The 20,319-nt window shown below is 41.6% G+C and overlaps 1 protein-coding gene across 1 annotated transcript; it reads right to left on the reverse strand.

Moving 5' to 3' along the window:
• Window positions 1-8,815: 8,815 nt before the first annotated feature.
• LOC110982536 (uncharacterized) lies at window positions 8,816-19,939 on the reverse strand. Its single transcript, XM_087145751.1, has 9 exons — window positions 19,859-19,939; window positions 18,898-19,043; window positions 18,126-18,266; window positions 15,977-16,118; window positions 15,320-15,550; window positions 14,463-14,656; window positions 12,628-12,805; window positions 12,316-12,452; window positions 8,816-10,268 (listed from the first exon to the last, which is right to left on the reverse strand). Exons 2-9 carry the CDS (start codon window positions 19,009-19,011, stop codon window positions 10,263-10,265), a joined length of 1,143 nt encoding a protein of 380 aa, XP_087001877.1. The 5' UTR covers window positions 19,012-19,043; window positions 19,859-19,939; the 3' UTR covers window positions 8,816-10,262.
• Window positions 19,940-20,319: the final 380 nt, after the last annotated feature.

Consider the following 20,319-nt stretch of genomic DNA (forward strand, 5'->3'; position numbering starts at 1 on the left):
ACCCTTCATCATACCTCTTCCGGCAGTGTGGTTAATCTAAACATTCGTTTCTCCAAGACCGACCAGTACGGTCAGGGTTGTGTAGTTTCAATACCTGCTGTTTCTGAGGGCGAACTTTCCCTGTGCCCTGTTCAGGGAACTTTCCCTGTGCCCTGTGCCCTGTTCAGGCCACTACACAGTTCCTCAGCAGGTGTCCTCCGCATTTTAGCAATTTCCTGTCCCATTTTGATGGTTCTCCAATTACACGTTCTCAATACACCGCTGTTTTAAGGCGGGCCCTTGGCTTCATTGGCATTCATGATACCCGTTATACTTCTCATTCCTTCCGGATTGGTGCGGCCACAGCAGCCGCAATGGCAGGAATTCCTGACGATGAGATCCAACAGATCGGTCGTTGGCAGTCAGGCGTTTACTGCCGCTATATTCGTATTAGCAGTGACCTTTTCCCATGAGTTTTCAAATTTGTGGCTACTTTGTACATTGGGGTCATGTTACCCCACACCAAAAACAACCGTGATTCCAACCATTCGCTAACGTTTCATTAAGTATTGATAGCTATTTAATTTCTGTTTTACTTCCATGAGCAAACCCGCCGATCGACAACAAGCCCCTTGTCTGGGTGGTTGGCGACTCGTTCATCCATTGGACCTCCCGTGTGGCGTTATCCTCTCCTTGGGGGGAGGCACTTGATGGGCTGGCAACTGTTCGCTGGATGGGTAGGCGGGGCCTGCAACTGGACCAATTCAACGACTTCCTTCACAGCTGCTGGCTGGAGGAGCAAGCATCGCCAACATGGATCATCATACACGTTGGCTCCAACGATCTGGGCTGGGTCCCCAAGAAATCAATGCTCGAGGGGATTAAACAAATTCTTGCCGTCACCCGAGCATTATTACCTTACTCCATCATTTACTGGTCGGAGATTTTGCCAAGGGTCTCCTATCCCTCGGCTAACAGACAAAATTCGGTCGAGCGCACCAGGCGAGCCCTTAACCGTTCGGTGGGCAATCTTTTCCACAGGGCGCCGGGTGGGTTGATTGCTCACCCCCAAATTGAGTGGTGGCGGCAGGATTTATATTTATCAGATGGGGTGCACCTTGTGGATGCCGCTTCGGAATTCCTTATTTATAACTATCATACGGTGTTACTTCAGTCTTGCGGAGTAGCTTGATTTCCTGCTACAGTGCCAGCGCAAACACCACCTCCCCCCTACACACACGAGGTCACTTACCTCCACACACGAGGTCACTTACCTATCATCATGAGGCCCATTTGGCGGCGGTCATAAATGACCGTATGGCGGAATTTCATTCTTATCACCGTCATGGGCCTTAGGATTATGAATCAATATAGCTATATAAAACCTATGCAATCAAAGAATTCTTACATACATGGAATCAATAGGAAGTCTGTATAATGTTTATGGTTTACTTTGCAGTTTATAACCCAGATGGAATGGGTAGTCTATATACGGGTACGTACGGGTGTGACGTGAATGCAGTCTATTCCGCGGATTACGCTTCGACCGGGAATGATTAGGCTAGTACTTACTACTAGACCCGATGTTATGTTTCGACAGGACTTGCTTTGATAATCGATGTTACGTCTCGCAGCTTACGCTTCGACCGGGGACTATTTGCTGCATTGATTTACAATGTATTCTGTTGTCTCGCGGCTCACGCCTCGACCGGAGACTGATCATGCTTAAGTGTCTTATACTGTTGTCCCGCGGATTACGCTTCGACCGGGGACTTGCCATGTTTAATTGTCTGATACTGTTGTCCCGCGGATTACGCTTCGACCGGGGACTTGCCATGCTTAATTGTCTTATACTGTTGTCTCGCGGCTCACGCGTCGACCGGGAACTTGTCTCGAGGCTTACGCTTCGACCGGAGACCGGCTATGTTTAAATGTCTTATTCTGTGTCTCGCGGCTTACGCTTCGACCGGGGACTTAATAAGTGCAGCCAGTTACCGTCCGCGGATTACGCTTCGACCGGGACTTGCTTAGGTTAGCTTATTTACAATGATGTCTCGCGGTTTACGCTTCGACCGGGGATATGCTAAGCTATCACTTACATAAAATGCTATTGGTTATCGATCTGGAATTAAAACTGCTCTGGCCGAACGATAACGAAGGAATTAAACTTGCGCTGGTGTAAGATTTCATTTTGTGTCTGACATATGCGGCAATAAATTGCAATTAGTTAATGAGCTGGTCTATCCAGTTCACGAATGTTCGTGGCGCTCATTGCCAAAGTGCTTGTGCGCAAGATTTGCACTTAACAACGGCATAGCAACAAGCTATATCTGATTTCGGGCAGTCTGATTGCCAAATGGGGCGTCGCCTTTGTCAATGGATTTCCAGGAAACGGAGCAATAATGAAATTTTTCATGACAAATCCAAATTACATTAATCGTTTCATTTTTCAGTAGCATTGATTTTGTGCCCTGCCTTAAAAAAGGAACGTGGTTTTAAAAATGTGGTTTTAAATAGCCCAAAATTTTTTTTTCACCTGAAAAAATTGAGTGTTCCCAAATTTTATCAGTATCAATTAATTTAATCAACTGCACTCAAAAACTGGGAATCCGCCGGATACAAATTTTTGTAGCATAAGTTTGAATTTAAACCAAATTTTCGCCCCAAATCGTGTGAATCCAGACATTATGTAATGGAAAAATATGTCACGTATCTCATCTAAAAGATTTTTATACCGAAATAAAAAAAATCTTTACCTTAGACCTTAGAGTCAGAAATTATTGCTTTGTCAAACTTTGCACAAAGAAGGGGAAACCCAAATGGCTTTGAATTTTCGTGCACCGTTGGATCGATACGATTCAGGGGTAATTAAAATGACCTGATTATTAAACTTTTTATCCCTCGGATTCAAAATAAATGCCTGAAATCAACGCATTAAGGGTGAATCTTTAATTTGGTGTTAGATTTTTGTCTCAGAAAACTTGTTTTCTAGTAAAAATTAATTGATGAAATTTGTGTGAAACTTCGTCATTTCGATTGTTTTCGTTGTTAGAAAGGGTCCGTAAAATCCCCTTTTTTATTGTTCTGAGATTTACCGTTATGTTAAAAAATCTTGCATTTTGTGTGTTGGTCTTGGTGTCGTGTTTAGATCCTCTCGAAATTTATTCATGCTTCTACATTTTGGTATTTCACGAGATCAGTCGTTGAAAAATTCCGCGCTATATCGTTGTCTGCTTTCACGAAAAACTGTTGTTGTCTGCTTGAAAATGAAGTGCGCATGCGCGCTTGTAATGAAACGTTGTCTCTATGTGGCACGAACGTGCATGGTTCGTGACTTCGTTATTAGACTAGTCGGACTTACGTTGCTCTTCCCCAGTCAGCCATCCCTTAATATACACAGTACACGGTCGTCGCGCTCGGCTTCTCGCATTACTTCTTATAAGGCACCTTCATTTGATAACATTTCCGCGATATCCAGCGTCAACGTCAAAGACTGTACAACGTACGTGTGTCACTAGTCAGTATGTAGTATGGGTTAATCCTAATAGACCTTTTCACTATCTTCACTGGACCTTTTTTACGTACTGTTGTTCAATTTACATAACTTACCATTAAATAGCTTGGAGTAATACCGAAAGAAATGGTATCCAGTTGTTGTGTTTTGGGTTGTACAAGTCAAAGAGCAGATTACTAAAAGAAAGGGATCTGGTTCTTCAGAATTCCCAAGTGCAGAAGCGCTTTATTAGTGAAAAGGTTAATTGCACTACTATGAAAGACATGATCTTGCATAACGTATACGGAATTTCCACCAATCAGAGTAGTCAGACTTGTAGACTCGTTCATTATAATAGAGGTATAAACGACGTAAAGACAAGCCCAGCAATTTGATTGGCTGGTACCTGTTTTGGTAGATGAGCTGATTTGCCATGTACAAACGGCTGGCAGATTCGTCAAGTCCGGATTTCTTAATTCACCGTAACAAGTGGACACCAGAGGCCTCAGAGCAAGTAACGACGCGCGGCCTCCATATCTGAAGCACTGAACGCAGACAATGTCCCAGAAGATCCAGACTTTGGTCAAGTCTACTTCGTCGCACACGCGCACACAGCCACACTGAGTGCAAGCTTCCAGTGGATGAGCACTCACGTTGCGTGTTTATACCCTCCGGTTCCATGGTTCCATGTAAGTTCTACTACCACACGTGCAGTGGGTGTGGTTTGACCTGAAGTAACGTCACTCTTACGAACTTGATTGAAACCTAGGGCAAGTTCAAGCAACGACTGGACCTTTTTACGTTTACGTTCAACACCTAGCCTATACCTACCGGCCGGCCAGCCGAGATTAACCGAACATCAACGGTACCGTCCGAACATGCCTAATATAAACGGGACGACTTCGGAATATTTTGGCTATGTCACGTGGACACTGAATGATACCTGACCCTTGATTTGTAGAGTTGTCAAAATCATCGGGTCTGGTATGCAGAGTATACGGGCGATTAATAATGTAGGGGCCCACCATACAGTAGATTATGCCCCCCCCCCTATTTTTTCTTGAGGAGCAACTGTTTATTGCAGCCCCAGCTCCATGTGACTGTTTCATGTAAACCACATGTGATGACAGGGAACGGTTGAAGGACTTCATGGTGAAAATGATGCAACTTCCTGTGGGCCGCTGTAGGGTTGTGTGCGAGCCTTTGTTCTGGGGTCATTCTGATTCCATGCTTTGACCAGTGAGCACATGAACATTGACTCCTACACCACTCAACCAGTGTCCACTTTGCTGTGTCATTTTTACCGAGTTCATCATTTTTAATGGGCATCTCGGAGTAGCAATTCTCTTGCTACCTGGGGTGCAACATTTGGCACCTCCGACGGGACGGGTGAGTTCGGCCTTCCTGCCATGCAGTGTCGAGCGCCAACGCCTGTCCAGTAACCTGATGAACCCGAAAAACATGCCAGGGTAACGAGCCCCTAGGACAAGACAACCTTCTGCTAGATGTGGCTGGTGTAGGCCGGGAGGTTTGAGAGCGCCACAGGAGAGGGATCCAGAAGCAAGCAAGGTCAGTCAAGTCGAGATCGGCCAGACACATTCGAGAGCCCTACCAGACAAGATGGCGGAGGAGACCCAAGAGCTATGCCAGTTGCTGATACAGGAGGTCAGTCGACTGTCACAGGTATCACTACGAAAAGTATGCCAACATCTAGATCTCGAGCGTACAGAGGAGGACGGCCAAAAGGTCCTCATCAGAAAGATCAGTAGATACCTTCTTAGCGAGGAGCTGGAGGGTAGAGAGGATGAAGGCATGGCCATCTACGAGGAACTACAAAACTTCTTGAAGACGGTGGCACCCACGAATGCACCCCCCCAAAGATGAACGCCCAACAGAATCTGCCAAGCTTCCCGGCAAAGTTCCTGTGGATAATGGCCCCTCATCCTGCCCACTCAACAAGCCGTCAACTTCCGCCAGTTCATCGGCCAACCTCGTGAGTTTGACGCGGAGGGATTTCAAGATAAATGTCCAGATTGGTGAACCTGGACAACGAGATCGCCCAACCTTTTCCAGTTTAGCCTACCAGATTGGACACGGACTCCTCAAAGGGCACACCGAGCGTGAAGTTGTAGAGGGCGTGGTCCGTGCCATCTCGCCAGGATCTGCTTTGAGGAGCTATCTCGAGGGCAGGGTGGAGCTGACCCTACCTAAACTCCGCCATGTTCTCCACTCCCACGATCAGGAGAAGGATTCCACAGAGCTTTATCACCAGTTATCCAGACTTGTCCAGGGCAAGAATGAGTCACCGCAGAGTTTCCTGGTCCGGGCATTAGATCTGAAACAAAAAGTCACCTTCTCCAGTCAAGAGGCAGGATCAGGGCTGCAGTACGATCCAGCGCTGGTGTAGAGCATGCTCCTCCATGCTCTGCTCACGGGGCACCCCAACAGTCATCGAGAGCACACTGAGCGATGGAGGAGGCAGATGGAAGAGGCCTACCGAGCAGCTAGACAGAATTCTGGAAAGTCATCTGCCCGTGGTAAGAACCAGTACGACAAGAAGACACACAGCACTGTCTTACAGCCTGGTGATAGGGTACTGGTGAGAAATCTCAATGAGAATGGGGGTTCCGGAAAACTGCGAGCGTACTGGGAGAATGAAGTGTACACTGTGGTAAGACGGATGAGTGATGATTCTCCTGTGTATGAAGTGCGACAAGAGGGTGGAAGAGGAAGAATCTGCACCCTCCACAGGAACTTGTTGTTACCCTGTAATGACCTATGCAGGGGAGACCCAGCAATGTCGGGCCTTCAAACACAACAAGCTCACCCCACACGTGGAAAAGACCGGTGACAAGAATCCAGATGACAGAAATCCAGGAGCAAAGTGACCCTGACCACAAGAGCTCAGATGAGGAGATTCTGGTGGAGCTGCATCAGTCCCTGAAACCAGCCTCGCTGTTGAACTATTAGTGCACCTCCAAGTGTTAACAATGCGTTGACTAATCACAATGCGCGAAATCTGTCGACCCAATCCGTATGTGGAAAGCGTCGACAGATTTCGTGCGCTGTGATTGGTCTACGCGTTGCAAACTCTTCAAGGCGCACTATTGCGAATCGCCCATATTGCCTACAGGTCGAACTATAGTTTGCGCCCGGCGAACTTGCCCACAACTGCAGTGGCACTGCACTCGCACGCATTTTCTTCACGCGTACAATAGGCAAATCACGACATCCTATTGGGGGGTTAAAACAATAATTTTTGTGAAAAACTTTGTTTAAACCGAATGCAGACGGATATTTAGGCTGAGGGAGATTGCCCATGGATACATTTGTCTGAGTAGTAAGACCTCTCTCATAGTCTCAGAAACGCGTGAGGGCAAAAGCTCACGGACATCTCAGACCCTACGGCTGGACCCATACATCGGTAGCTCATATAAGACTTAGCCAGTGTCCTATTTCTTTGGTGCAGACTAACTCAGAACTCGTATTGGTTGAGCATCCTGTTGTCATAATAAATGACAGGAGTCCTTGAACTATTAATTCGTTACAAGGTTCCTCATGTATTCTTTACTTTTTTACAATTGTGTGTATAAATAATCAAGACCTGGTTGGGGGTTGGCTCTGAAACTGGTGCGGCGACGTGGTTTTTTTCACTCATTTTTTTTTTGGGGGGGGGTGATGTTCAGGTGCTGAGCATGTATGCCTTAGAAAGAGCCACATGTTTGCTTTTGAGATTGATCTTGCTGGGCCTATATAGCGTAAACTCACGCCGGCCTTTTTATATTTGGCCATGTGTTGATTTGCTGTAGTCTGGTTAAAAACGAAAAGATTCCTGACGAGATGTAATGAAATCGAAGGGGAATAGTCAGACCCATCAGGCTTGGTAACCAGAATTACATCGTTGCCGCACCGTACTTACGCAGCAAAATGCGCTACGGTGCATATAAAATGTGCAACTGTCCACGAAGACCATTTTCTGAATGGAATTTTGGGGTGCGTTTCATGGCCTATTCGATATCTATACGCGACGTGACCTCCAGTTGCGCTTTCTTCTTGAGTATTTCTCACAGTCCTTTTCAGAACCTCACAAACTCACGGAGGAAAATTGCTCCACTGTGCTTCTGCAAACATATACAAGTGGTGCTCAGTAAATGACGTTCCTTTGAAAGAAAAATAGTCCTATCAGCTGACCACTTCCGCAAAGTCCAGCTCTGGGAGATGTCCTGCCGGTGCACATTTAAACTAAGAATATTGTGCGTATTGACCTTGCCGTTTATGGAGAAAAGAGTTTCATCGCCGATAATGAGATTTTTTAAGGTCATGTCACACCTTCACAATTTATTCAGCATATGCCGACGTATGAAAAAGTTGATGAATACGCTAGCATACGCTGAACTATCGATTTTTTTTTTCAATTTTGGGCATATACAAAGCGTATTCATAAAGAGTTTGACATGACTTATTAGTAGCCGAGCTTACAGAGAACGTTTCGATAACTTACATAGACACACGTTCAGTAAGTTCTGTCCGGAACACGTACGTCCATATACGTCAATATGCGTTGGAGATAAGTTCGATAAAAGTTACACATAGGTTCAAACACGTTAAGCATAGGTTAGAAATAAGTTTTGGGTACGCCAGACATTATCTCGACGTGTTTCGACTTACGCGTAACTTACAAGTAGGCCTCATGTGTGTGGACGAGTGTCAACGATCCCATAGCTTACGTAGTGTGACGGATGACGGATGTCCATGCAAGATCAACTTGACATGAATATGTGAACTGTTGAACACGGTTTAATCTGTACACAAAATGTACAGAATTTGAGACCCTCAAAAGTTATAAATCAACAGCATGAATTAACAACGGCAATTTGTTTATCTAATTAAATTTAAGCAATCATAACTGATCACGGAATAACAAGCAATTAACTGGGTCAATGATAATAACCTTGTGTGTAGTTGTACATATACATGATGCCCAATTACATGCAATAAAACCCTATAACTTGATGTGCTCACAGCTATGACTTTGTAAATTGTCTCTTCTGTTGAGTGTATTTTCTACCGCAGAATAAATGCTTAAACCTATCCCAAATACCCAAATCCCCTAAGAACCAAATAAAAGAAATTTAAATATTGCATTCAATGAATTCCACTTACAGCTTTGGGATGACGTATGCAGTGAAATTAAAAATATGGCGACTCTTTAAGTGTGAGCCGAAGATAACATGTCATTGAACAGCGCCTTCTGTTGACGAATACAACAAACAAATTAATATTGTAACGTCGCCACCTTTGTGAGTCTCGTCACACGTTAAAAAAGGTCACAAACGCTTGTAATCTTGTCCAGTGGCTTCTGGCCTTTATTATACCTCAAAACCGGTGAACACACACGGAGTTTTTATGCAAAGTCGAAGCAAATCTGGATTTCCCCTTACAATAGCAATGGACCTAATCACATTAAAAACATGTCAATCAGAACTGGCGCGAAACTGCGGTGATGGAAAACCCCCAAAAGGCTATTGCGCCGGCGCCGCAAGGGCTGGCCCAAAGCCAACAGGCAGGGACCGGCACAGCCCTATGGAACCACACCAGCGCCCCCACCGGCCTGTTGGCGCCGTCGCTATGTAACACCTACAACTTATGGCCTGCGTATGCGGGACGTATGAGCCGTACGCACAATTTTATACATGCAGCAAATTATTGGACGACCTCGCCGTACTATTTTGATATTAGTCACCAGACTACTAATGTGTACAGGCACATAAGAAGAAAACAGAACTGAATGAAAAGAACTATACTGAAATGATACAAAGGCGAGGAAATTGCATTTATCTTCTTTGCACAATTAATTATTTCTAAGGAAATTCCCAAACTTCTCAACTTCCCAATCAACCAAGCAAACGTCTCAGTTATTGTTTATTGACACATGAAATTTTATTTCAGATTTTATCATAAAACGTTTACATAGTTGAATCAGTCTATAAGAGGTTCATACAATGTAATTTTAATCTTCAGTAAGTTTATAAGAGGTTCACACAATGTAATTTTAATCATTCCTTGCAATGCACATTGTATACGATATATTATCATTTTAATATGAATAAAAATTACGATTAACACCGCCAAAACTGACAATCAGGTTACAAACCACAACAACTAAACAGAAATACTGTAGCTGTATTATCAAAGAAATACGTCTTCCAAGCTACTTCAAATTCAAATATCGAAGAAAGGGAACGAATATTGAAAGGAAGTTCATTTCAAAGACAAGCATCTCTATTAGCAAAAGGATCAATCTCCTCAGGAATTGTGAGTGTGGGGAACGACAAACAAGGCATCGCAAGTGCCAAGATGGATTGTACAGGGTTAATAAACTATTGAACGGCACATTGAGCAGTAAGAGCAGTTTGGCCATTTTAAGAGCATTTTGTTACCTTTTATGCTTTTTATGCCTATTTGCCTTTTTACCAGCAAAAGTGAAAAGTAACTACAGGAAAAAAATAATTAAAAATACTTCGGCACCAAAACTCGCAAAACGCTCAAAGTTTTGCTATTCTTTCGTGATTAAGAAAGATGCAAACATATTTTTAAGAGGAGAGAAAAAGTGCAAACAAAGTTCCCGATTTAAATTCATGTCATAGACCTTTTGAGTATGAAGTTCAAAAACTGTATCCTGCACATCTTAATTCAATTTTCTGCGTTTGTGCCTAAAAAGCTTTAGAAACGTCTAAAACTGAAGTCAGTTGTCGGTGCCAATGTTATCACATCATTAGTTGGTGTGGTTTTAGTTCTGAAAGGCAACCAAAAAGGGCATTTATTCAACAAATGGTTAATTAACAGGTAATTTATTTCGAAACAGGAGTTATCAGACAGTTTTCTTCATGTCATTTACTGAATAAAATTGGAAAATAAATCAGTGGGGAATGCTATCCTGCCCCCAAATTGGTGTGAAATTAAATTAGCTGGGAATTACTTTGGCTGAACAAAAGGTTTGGAAGTTGGTATTTTTAACCAATGGTGTGGAAGATGTAGTGAAAAGAGACAAATTAAACCTGTTATTACTGCGACAATTTAGTTGCTACTTTTCCCTCTGATATTTCTCCAATAGCAAGCCAGATTTGTCGACCTCTCCATGTTTGTTCGATACTAGTCTCAGCCCGGCACTGAATTTGGATGATATTCCCTTATTGGTGATAGCAATTAATTTCTTCCCATACAGACCTTCAAAATGCACCTTTTATACTAATGAGTATATCTATATTCATGAGCAAAACTGTGGCGTCATCCCAGGAAGAAAGCCACAATGTTTTCTTGGTTTGTACACAAATTGTCCTTCATTTTTGCGGATTTCGCTGGACTAAATTGTCTCTTCTTGTCCGAATCCTTACTGTTTATGAGTATATCAGTCGGCAAGCATCTGTCCCATTCTTAGAAACACTTTCAGTAAGAAAATCCTGGGTTCACAATTTGAACAGAAAAACCTATGAACTGATTAATGATTATAATCATGTCTTCGCAGGATGGCATCACAGCTACAGCACCCTCGGTTGTCCAGGAAAGCATGGAATATTAAGTGTTGAAAAAGTGCGTTTTCAATGCATTTAACCAAATAGGAATGTAAGAGATTTTATACATTAAAGAAGAGTACATAGTTGCAGAAAAAAATATGTCTGAGAAAAATTCAAACAGCAACACTTTAACGTGAATGTTATCTAGCCGTGACGTCAATAGAGGGCGCTATTGAGAAACTAGACCCATAGCTGTATACACGAGTCCCGCGCCCCATTGAAAATAGTGCAAATTCAGCACTCTTCAGGGGAGGGAAATGCATACCAACATTCCTGAGTTTTCTGAAACACAAATTAAATTATTATCTGGTTCCTAATCTTTCAATTCCCTTTCATTTTTATGGTGACTTAACCAATTACATTAACCAATTACATTTTAATTATTCCCACAAACCAAAATCAACCCCAAAAAGTGATTTTTCAAAAGTCTACTTGCAGCCGTATGTCAAGTGGCGACCCTTAACTTTCTCAGGCACTTAAAACCATTTTTCAAGCGTATATTCTTAGCTATTCTGCCTTCAGGTGAAAGCCCAAAGACCTGGGGAGTTGATTCTGGCAAAGATTTACACAATCTCAACATTTTGGGGGCCAAACAATCTCCTTTTTCAAAAGATACTGTGGGGGTACTTTTATTGCGATGAGCTGGTCAGAAATTCTCACTTATATCAGTAGACTGCACCTATACCATACACGCTAAAAGAGATCAGTCAAATTCGACTAGAATTCAGTAAAATTTGACTAGCTCCTCAGGGTCAGCTGGGTGCAACTGGAAATTAGTCAATCTGACTAGACTGTTTTAGTCAGTTCATTGATATTTCAAAGGCATCGAATAGGAATCTCGCCAGAAAGCATGATATGCCAACGTTAGCGTGGGTGTTTGACTGAATCCGTAGTCAATTTTGAACAACTCAAAACCAGTCAACATTTTGACTAGGTTGTTTTAAGAGTGAGTCATTTGCTTAAACTTAACACGTACAACAGAGATCTCTATGAGAGCCCAACCCTTAGCTCACAGCCTTGAAATAGTGCTCAATAAAGGTTAGCAATATACAACACATGAACATTTTGTTGGTAATGTTGTCTTATCAAGGGGAAAAATCCATGAAATTGGCCCTGACCACTCACAAACACAACGTTCAAACTCACAAACACGACGTCTGAACTCACACACACGACGTTTGCAATTCACAAACGACGTTGGAACTCACAAACACGACGTTCAATCTCACACACGACGTTTGCCTGTGCGCTTCAGAATACCATACTAACCGGGTTGGCATAGAGGAGCCGGTTTGGAGAACCCTTGGTGTCTGACACTACGTCACTAGTGGCACTGCTAAGCAAGGCATCCTTGAGGGACTGGGGCGTAGCGTTCTTATCTTTACCCATTAGAAGAGCGAGAACACCTGTAATAATATAACAAACAAAATGCAAAATGTGTGAGGTTGAACATCATTTGAAATAATTTATTATTAACTGTTTATTAACACAATCAAACCAAAACTATAGTAGCGTGCACGCAACTCCCGTAAACAGACTAGCTGATTGTTTATCACAACCGAACCAACTACGACTACTCACCGCTGGTGTGAGGGCACGCCATTGAGGTCCCAGACATCGTTGTGGTGCCGGAGTTACTTGATGTGCTGTATTCAGCACTGACAATACTTACACCAGGAGCAAAGAGGTCAACACATTTACCATAGTTTGAAAAGTAGGCGCGTTTATCATTTTTATTCGTGGCCCCGGTGGCTATCACCTGGAATATAATAATTGATAATCGTTAAACAGATTGAGTCCAAAACGTTAACAGAAGTTCTTATTTCGTTCAAAAAGTATCCCGATCAGGCTTTCTAAATTTTCTTTACATATCGGAAAGGAATGACTTTGGCACCCTGGATATTTGGCAGAAGTTTTACCCGTACTGTGCTGTAAAAAACAAAGGCACGTTTTTACTGACTATTTTTGTGAAATTTGATTTAATGAAACTCACATCCTAAGATTGGACCCTTCCTTAATGATAATAAAGACCCTTATTGTTTTATATATGTATGAATTTTCATAGATGAAATTTCACTAGATTCTGATGACCTGCTAAAGTTGCCTAAATATGGCAAAACTTTGGCAGCCTACATGGATACTCTAAAACCTTTTCAAAGAAACAATTGAATATGTTATCTTGGTGATAACATATTCAATTGTTTCTTTGAAGAGGTTTTAGAGTCTCCATGTAGGCTGCCAAAGTTTTGCCATATTTAGGCAACTTTATCACCAATTTGCTAAGGACTATGAAAGAAAAACGATCAGCTTTTTACGTTTGAAACGCGCAACACAGAAGTGCCTGTTAAAGGTTTGGGCAAGTTCTTAACAGTACATGCATGCATGCGTGTTCTGCTAACGAACTGCTTTAGTTTAGCGTCTTGCCAGACACCTTGAGGTTGTCAAAGAGAGTAAACGCTGTACGTCTGGTAGAGTTAGTTTGTTTTCAATCTGATGACTTGTAGACGATCGGCCGCAGCGACAACTGTGCTGTGATTTGAAGTTTACTCGCTCAGGCCTTCTGCCAATGAGAAGTCCTGTCCAATACATTTGTAGTTTCTAATCTTGCCTTGCGTTGAATGTCTGTGTAAATCTGCTTACTAATATGCTGTTAGTTTGGAATGAGTTGATGCGTAGCCCGCAAGCCTCTCGTAATTTGTTTTGTCCTTGCAGCACGTGCAGTGCTTATGGTGGCCATTATTGACCCTTTTGCTCTATGTGTGTGCTTACTCCTTGTGTTTAGCTCCATGTTTTTACTGATTTGTAAGACTAATTTTGGCGAGATGGCGAAAAAGATCAGAGTAGAACATCTAATTCGATAAAAACAAACCAGACCTGACTTCGGAAGACCAGGGACGGGTTTTGGCGACCCCATACCAGAAACAAAGCAATAACCAGGAACGTGTTAAGGGTGGCCCACAAAAAACGAAGAACCGTAAACGGTTACGTCACCTGTCAGAGGCAATATCAAGGCAGCGGCTAACACTGTTGATGAACATCATTTTCACTCAACATTCGGTATGTTTCTCACCAGTGCTGCTCTCTCTTTTCACGCACGTTCTAGAAGAAAGAATCTCTTTGATTCGCTTCAACAACACATTTTGAAATGAATAATTCATTCATTTGAGGGGCGAAAAAATTGTCCGTTTACCGGTATTTTTCGCCATTTTGAACCGGCGCTGAGCCAACTCCAACCTTTGGTGCTCGTTCGTTCGGAAATATGGCATCAGAGCGTCACAAAACATGTTCGTGGTTCGGGTCGCCAAAACAACGCCCCAGATTACGGTATACCGGACTACATACAAAACAAAACAAATAAACAAAACACAAGAAATAAATATGCATGAACAAATTTTGGGCTAAAAGAGGTCACTCACTTCTTTCATCTTTTGCGGAGTGTAATAGCAGGCGAATGTGTTTGCGTTTCCAGCTGCGTGTGAAATCACAAACCCGTTATCCCACATTTTTTTCATTGCGTCGGTTAACGATGGTGAAGAGAATGACAACCCACTCAGAGATCTGGAGATAACGCCTCCATTCTTGCCGGCGTGTGTCAGTACTTTATTTAGACCTGAAACAAACGGAAACAGTCGAAAGGTGCTGTACAAACTGGTGGAGTGAAACACACTTTGGAACAGTCACTTTTTCAGTTAAATTTGTCGAATGGGCAGTGTTGTGTCCCAACAACGACCCAATATGGCTTCTTACCGGATGACCCCTCCTCATCCCCGCCCCACTCAAAGTGGATTTCTCTGTCTTGCTTATTAAGTTTTTGTTTTGTTTTAGTTTGATTTAATTTTTTGGTGGCTTTGTATAGGTGCTGTTAAAGATATGTGGTTGCTAATAATAGCGAGGCCCAAAAGAGGAACAATCCAGCAGAAAATGGGCAAGTAATTTTTAGCCTGATGAGCGCAAACCGAAAAGCTCGAACGTCACTGGCAGTTCTTTTGCACTAAAAGTAGTTCCTGCAGATGAAATGACTTGATTCTCGAACATCATAATGCACAGTAAACATGGCGAAAATAAGTGAAATTTTGACTCTAGTCCTACGAATTAGACTTTCGTGGTCGTATTGCATTGTCTCAATACGCAAAACAACCAGGGAACCGTTTTATGGGAAGTTTATAAGAGAAAAATGTAAATCCGATTGATACGGGGCGGTCCCATGCTTACTGCTTATGAATGGATAGCAAGTGAATCAGTATCAGAGACAGTGAAGGTACGTAAAACTCACCATCCAGTGTATCAATCAGAGCGCATTTACCACTGTAGCATATTTTCACACTATGTATTAGAGCTTTGCGAGCGATCCCATACGTATTGCCAACTGCCGTTCCGGCACAGTGAGTACCATGCCCACTGTCATCGCCTCTTCCGAACAACAGTGAGGCTCTACCTCCAAAGACATTGTGAGAAGTCTGAATTCCGCTATCCAACAAATAGACATTCACTCCTTCCCCTTGAACTGTTTGAAATCAATAATAACAAAAATTGTATTGCGTTAGTCTCATCTTAACAGCCATCACACCTAAAAAAAATTCAATGAAAAGCACAGTTATTTACGAGCAACTTCGGGGATACGTGTATTTCGTTAACTTTAGTAAACTTGACTCCGAATAAAACATTTTTGAGATTAAAAAATGCCTCTAAAGTATAGATATGGCAAGAGAGGCAATGGTTGTAAAGCACTTTGTCCCGTTCTAAACTGTATATAAAACTTCGTGTCTAGATTGCAATAATTTGTTTCTGCTTACAGCTTGTGGCAAAGAAACACAAGTTAAAGAAAATGTGTAAAAGCAAATGAGCCAATCATTTAGTCGACTAGAAAACGACTAGGGTCTGTGTTTAAATGCATTAACAATGTGTTTAAAGACATGATATCCATAAGTACCGTTGCTATTGTAGTTATAATATCCATCAATTCCCTTTCGACTGTCAATTCGATCGATGCCCCATGTGGGGTTGTCCTGGTAAGCAGCAGGTGTTTCAATGCTATCTTGCTCAATGTATTCAATACCATCGACGGCTCGAATCTTAACAACAATCAAATGAAAATGGTAGCGACATCAGCATTATGCTCAGTACAAATGCAAAAGTAGATGACGGCAGGTTGGGAAATAATAAAGCTCTCTGTTACCAATAAAGATATTACTTATCACCCTCAAAATTTACAAAATAAGTCCCTTTTATTAGATTTTAATTTAAGGCACATGTCAACCACGTGAACACTTTTTACGTCATTGATCACTGTTTAAAAGGCTTGTGTGAAATCCAAGTCGTTTTAACCCTACAAGAGCCGGGGTCGAAATCCACCCCCCGCGACTTAAAATTTACCCCGATGTCACCGCAGTGGGAGTTATAAGGGTAACTCTTTGCAGTCATTTTGACACTATTTTTGTGAAAATTGGACATACTTTTCTTGCGCTAAAATAACCCAGCTCTTTCAGGGTTTCTTAACCTACACTACAAAAACTGCGGTGTTAAAATCAACACTTTTTAAGTGGTGTTTTCAGATGGCCACACCATAGTGTGCTACTTAAATACCACTGGTGTTACTTTGCACACCCATAAGTGTTACAATTCACTGGAAGGTGTTAAAAGTGTTACCAGTCCCTGATTTCCTGATTAAATGTATTTTATGCTAAAATGTGCTATGATATATGTGTTTGTTTTATTTGAACAATGTACATCAAATTCTCTCATAATTACATCAGAATTGAGCCCCCCCCCCCACTTTTTTAGGTATACTTGTGACTTTTGGAAGATAGAGGGGGCTCTTCGTCTTGTCTTATCGACATGCCATTAAAAGTCATTGAGCAAAGTTATTGTGAAACAAAAGGGTCCAAAGAAAATCTTCCTGTTTTATCTCACAGGTATGTAATTTCTACTTTCTATTATCAAATATGGGATCTTCATATATTCAAGTTCATTTAGAGCTCATTATTTGTTTTGAAGGTTATCTGATATTTAAGGATTGAAATGGATTATAAGGGAAGTGAAAGTTGTTTCTCAGACCATGTGATAAGCACATTGTATGTATTGCAAATAGACATAGGATGATAAATGAGCACATTCTTCGAGTGACATATTAAAGATATTTCCTAGACTATACAGGGATAAATTTAGCAGTTCTATTCATTTAAGATCATTGTTTCTCTCTGATTTTGGCTGATTAGAAATGATAACGCACATGCAGGCCTACAGGATTTGCAAACTGATGGACGATTATTTGGATGGATTTTAATGTAAATGTGTAGAGTTTAGAGTATGGAAACAATCTGGAAAATTCAGACAAATAAACTGAATACACACATGTACTTAGAGGTAGATGCAGAATGCTGAAGATAAGTTCACCGTTTCCACAGAAGAAAGTGACTCATGAGAATTTATAATGATAGAAGGTGCTTGTGCATTGTTAGTTTTCTTGAATTACAAGGACTGCTTATTTTGAATGTATGTATATGTCCAAGTTAACGTGTGGACTGGACATATGAGATGGAGGGTTAAGAGTTTTACATGAAAATTGGTTTATTGTAGTTTCCTATCATTTGACCAGTTATTGACAGATAAGTATCAAGTCAAAGACTCAAGTGCAGTGAGGAAATTCTGTACTCGTACTCACAGTCATGACCAAGTACTTTTAGGTTATTCGAGGACTAAAGTACAAGTGATGCTACTGTGTTTGGTCGTGAAGGACATTTGCTGCACACATAAATTAATTGTACCCTTTTCATGATATTCCAATTATTGTTATTTATCTTGATTGACATGCCATTAAAAGTCATTGAGCAAAGTTATTGTGAAACAAAAGGGTCCAAAGAAAATCTTCCCTTTTCATCTCACAGCTCCGAACCTGGTAACAAAAGTAACACAAAATAACACCAAAATGTTAACACCATTGAAAAGTGTCAGTGTTGTCCTCTGATAACCGGGAGTGTTAAATGTACATGTTTTTGCAGTGTATACGCTATAGAAATTCAAAGAATGCTGAAACGAATACGCATTTATTCAATCCTAGATAGACAAGCCTACTAACTTACTTCCTCTAAAAGATGGGCAGGGATATGAAGAAAAAGACAAGGGAGAACTTGGCGGATTTTTTTCACCCTGGGCGTTGGCAGGCGCATCTTGTGGAATTTATTTTCGATTTCAGAAGATACTTCATCTAGACGGTCAGCATCCTGAAAACATGGGAAATTATTAGAAGTTTATGGACTCTTTTCTCCTCACTGTATTTGCAAGGTACAGGTAAGTCTATGAACTAAGGAGACTTCACAAAATAATCTCGCTACCATCTTTTGCAAAATGGGTAGTGAGCTTTGTACACTGAGACTTTAAGTCATCTTTCGAAAGGCACACCGAATTTAGTATGTTCTGGACTATACCTCGTCTCCATCTCCATTGCGACTTAACATCAGACTGGAGACTGAACCTAAAAGAATAGTATCAATTTTGGCCTATACATGTATATTTGGTGGTTTACGGCAAAGCATGGCATTAATGAATAAACAGGGACATCTCGGGAAGACCCAATTGCAGACGAAGTTGACCTTGAAAACCCAGCTTCCCACCTCAGTTACGAGTATTCAGATTAGCTCTGCATAATATGCACGAAGACAACTGCGCACACATGTTGTATGAGCTCCAATGCCCAGCCTTTTTCAGGTCAGATACAGGAGCGTGCCTTGTTTAATCATGACCCGGCTGTGCATTTGCTTCCAGTTTTCAGTTCTTTGGCGACCCTACTATAGACTTACAGAGAATGAATATAAATTGTTTTTCTAAATAAAAAAACGAGTTCGCTGTTCTTGCCTTGATTTTTACTATCCAGCGATCGGGTAAGGAGCGTTGTTGGCTCGATGTGATGAGTGGGGCGAGGTCTGCATTGACCAACGCTACACAGATGCTCAGCAAAAGAAACTTCATGACTGTAGAGGGTTATCTCCGAAGAAGTCAACCTGGTGGGCAACGAATTTGAGGTAACAAGGAGGCTTGAAGACGCATGCTTGTTTTAAGGGTATTTATTTCATTTTACTTGTGAATTGATGAAAATATCCTTTTACCCCAAAGAAATCCCCGTTGTCTGATTGGTTCGTAGCTGATCAGGCGTAATTGATTTATTCGTTCTAACACACGTCTCCTCCCTAAAATAAAAGTTCTGCTATACGGTATAAGAGTAGCTCTCTCTGTAGATGGAGGGTCTTTTTTCCGTAAATGGAAGCTCCACGGCACGTACCAGAAATATCTGAACTTGTAGTTGGTGCAGAGGTTTATTCAGAAGTTTATACATGAATCAAACTAATCGACCTTTTGCATTCATAAACCGACAGATGGAATGTTCGTGTCATCTCATTAATTTATTCCTAAACATTAATTTTTGGTATCATGTCACAAGAGACGGCAATATCAGAAACAGTTATGTGTATAGTCAAGTCACCCAAGGACGGATCCAGGCGCAGGCCAACAGGATCGTCTTCCCCTGAACAATGAGCCAGAATTATTCTTTAAAAAAGGAAAGAAGTGTTTTGCCCCCAACAAGGCTTCGTGGTTCTGGGTCCGTCTGTGAAACCAGCCACGAAGAGCACATGTACAGTACCTTAAAACACCTACCTTAAATTATAATAACGTACCTTGTCTCTATGCACACATAACATAGGGATGCATGACGTCAGAAGTTATGTCAGACTTAAGACCTTCATGAAAGACATGGAATCTGCATAGAACGTAGGCCTAACAGTCAACATACCTGTTAATAACATAGGAGTCAACTTACCTGCGAAGATGTTGGAGGTTCCAATGAATTGTGTGAGACTCTGTCTAATTTTGCCTTTTAGATATTTTTATTACCTACTTGTGGCCAATGTAACCGTTATCAAGGCCGTGAGATTCATCATATGGGCTGATACCAGTCCTGATGTACAGTCGTCCCGCAAAGTTGATAGCGATAATGCGCAGCGCCCTAGGAACACTGTTCAGACCATTTTTACTTGCCCGGCAATGAAAATTTGAAAAGTGGTGGAGTGACACTATATGAATCTATTTAGAAGTTACTGTTCCCAGTGTTGATGTACATCTATAATATGTATTACATTCATGCAAAATCTTACATCATAATGCCATACTTATGGCTTTTTAATTTCCCTTTTTTAATAATAATGAATGCATTTCATTCATTGGAAAGTCCGAAAAATCCTTCACAATCCACATCAATTTTTTGCTCACCACAGTGAGTAA

Source organism: Acanthaster planci, linkage group LG01 (assembly GCF_054643075.1).
Source record: "Acanthaster planci isolate LZ-2023a linkage group LG01, COTS_SCS, whole genome shotgun sequence".
NCBI lineage: Eukaryota > Metazoa > Echinodermata > Asteroidea > Valvatida > Acanthasteridae > Acanthaster > Acanthaster planci.

Bases quoted from the DNA above. Each gene is read 5' to 3' on its own strand.
- LOC110982536 (XM_087145751.1), bottom strand. From the start codon at position 19,011: ATGAAGTTTCTTTTGCTGAGCATCTGTGTAGCGTTGGTCAATGCAGAC. The intron at 15,551-15,976 runs GTACTTATGGAT...GATTTCAAACAG, and splicing joins TTATAACTACAATAGCAACG to TTCAAGGGGAAGGAGTGAAT. The intron at 12,453-12,627 runs GTGAGTAGTCGT...ATATTATTACAG, and splicing joins GGCGTGCCCTCACACCAGCG to GTGTTCTCGCTCTTCTAATG.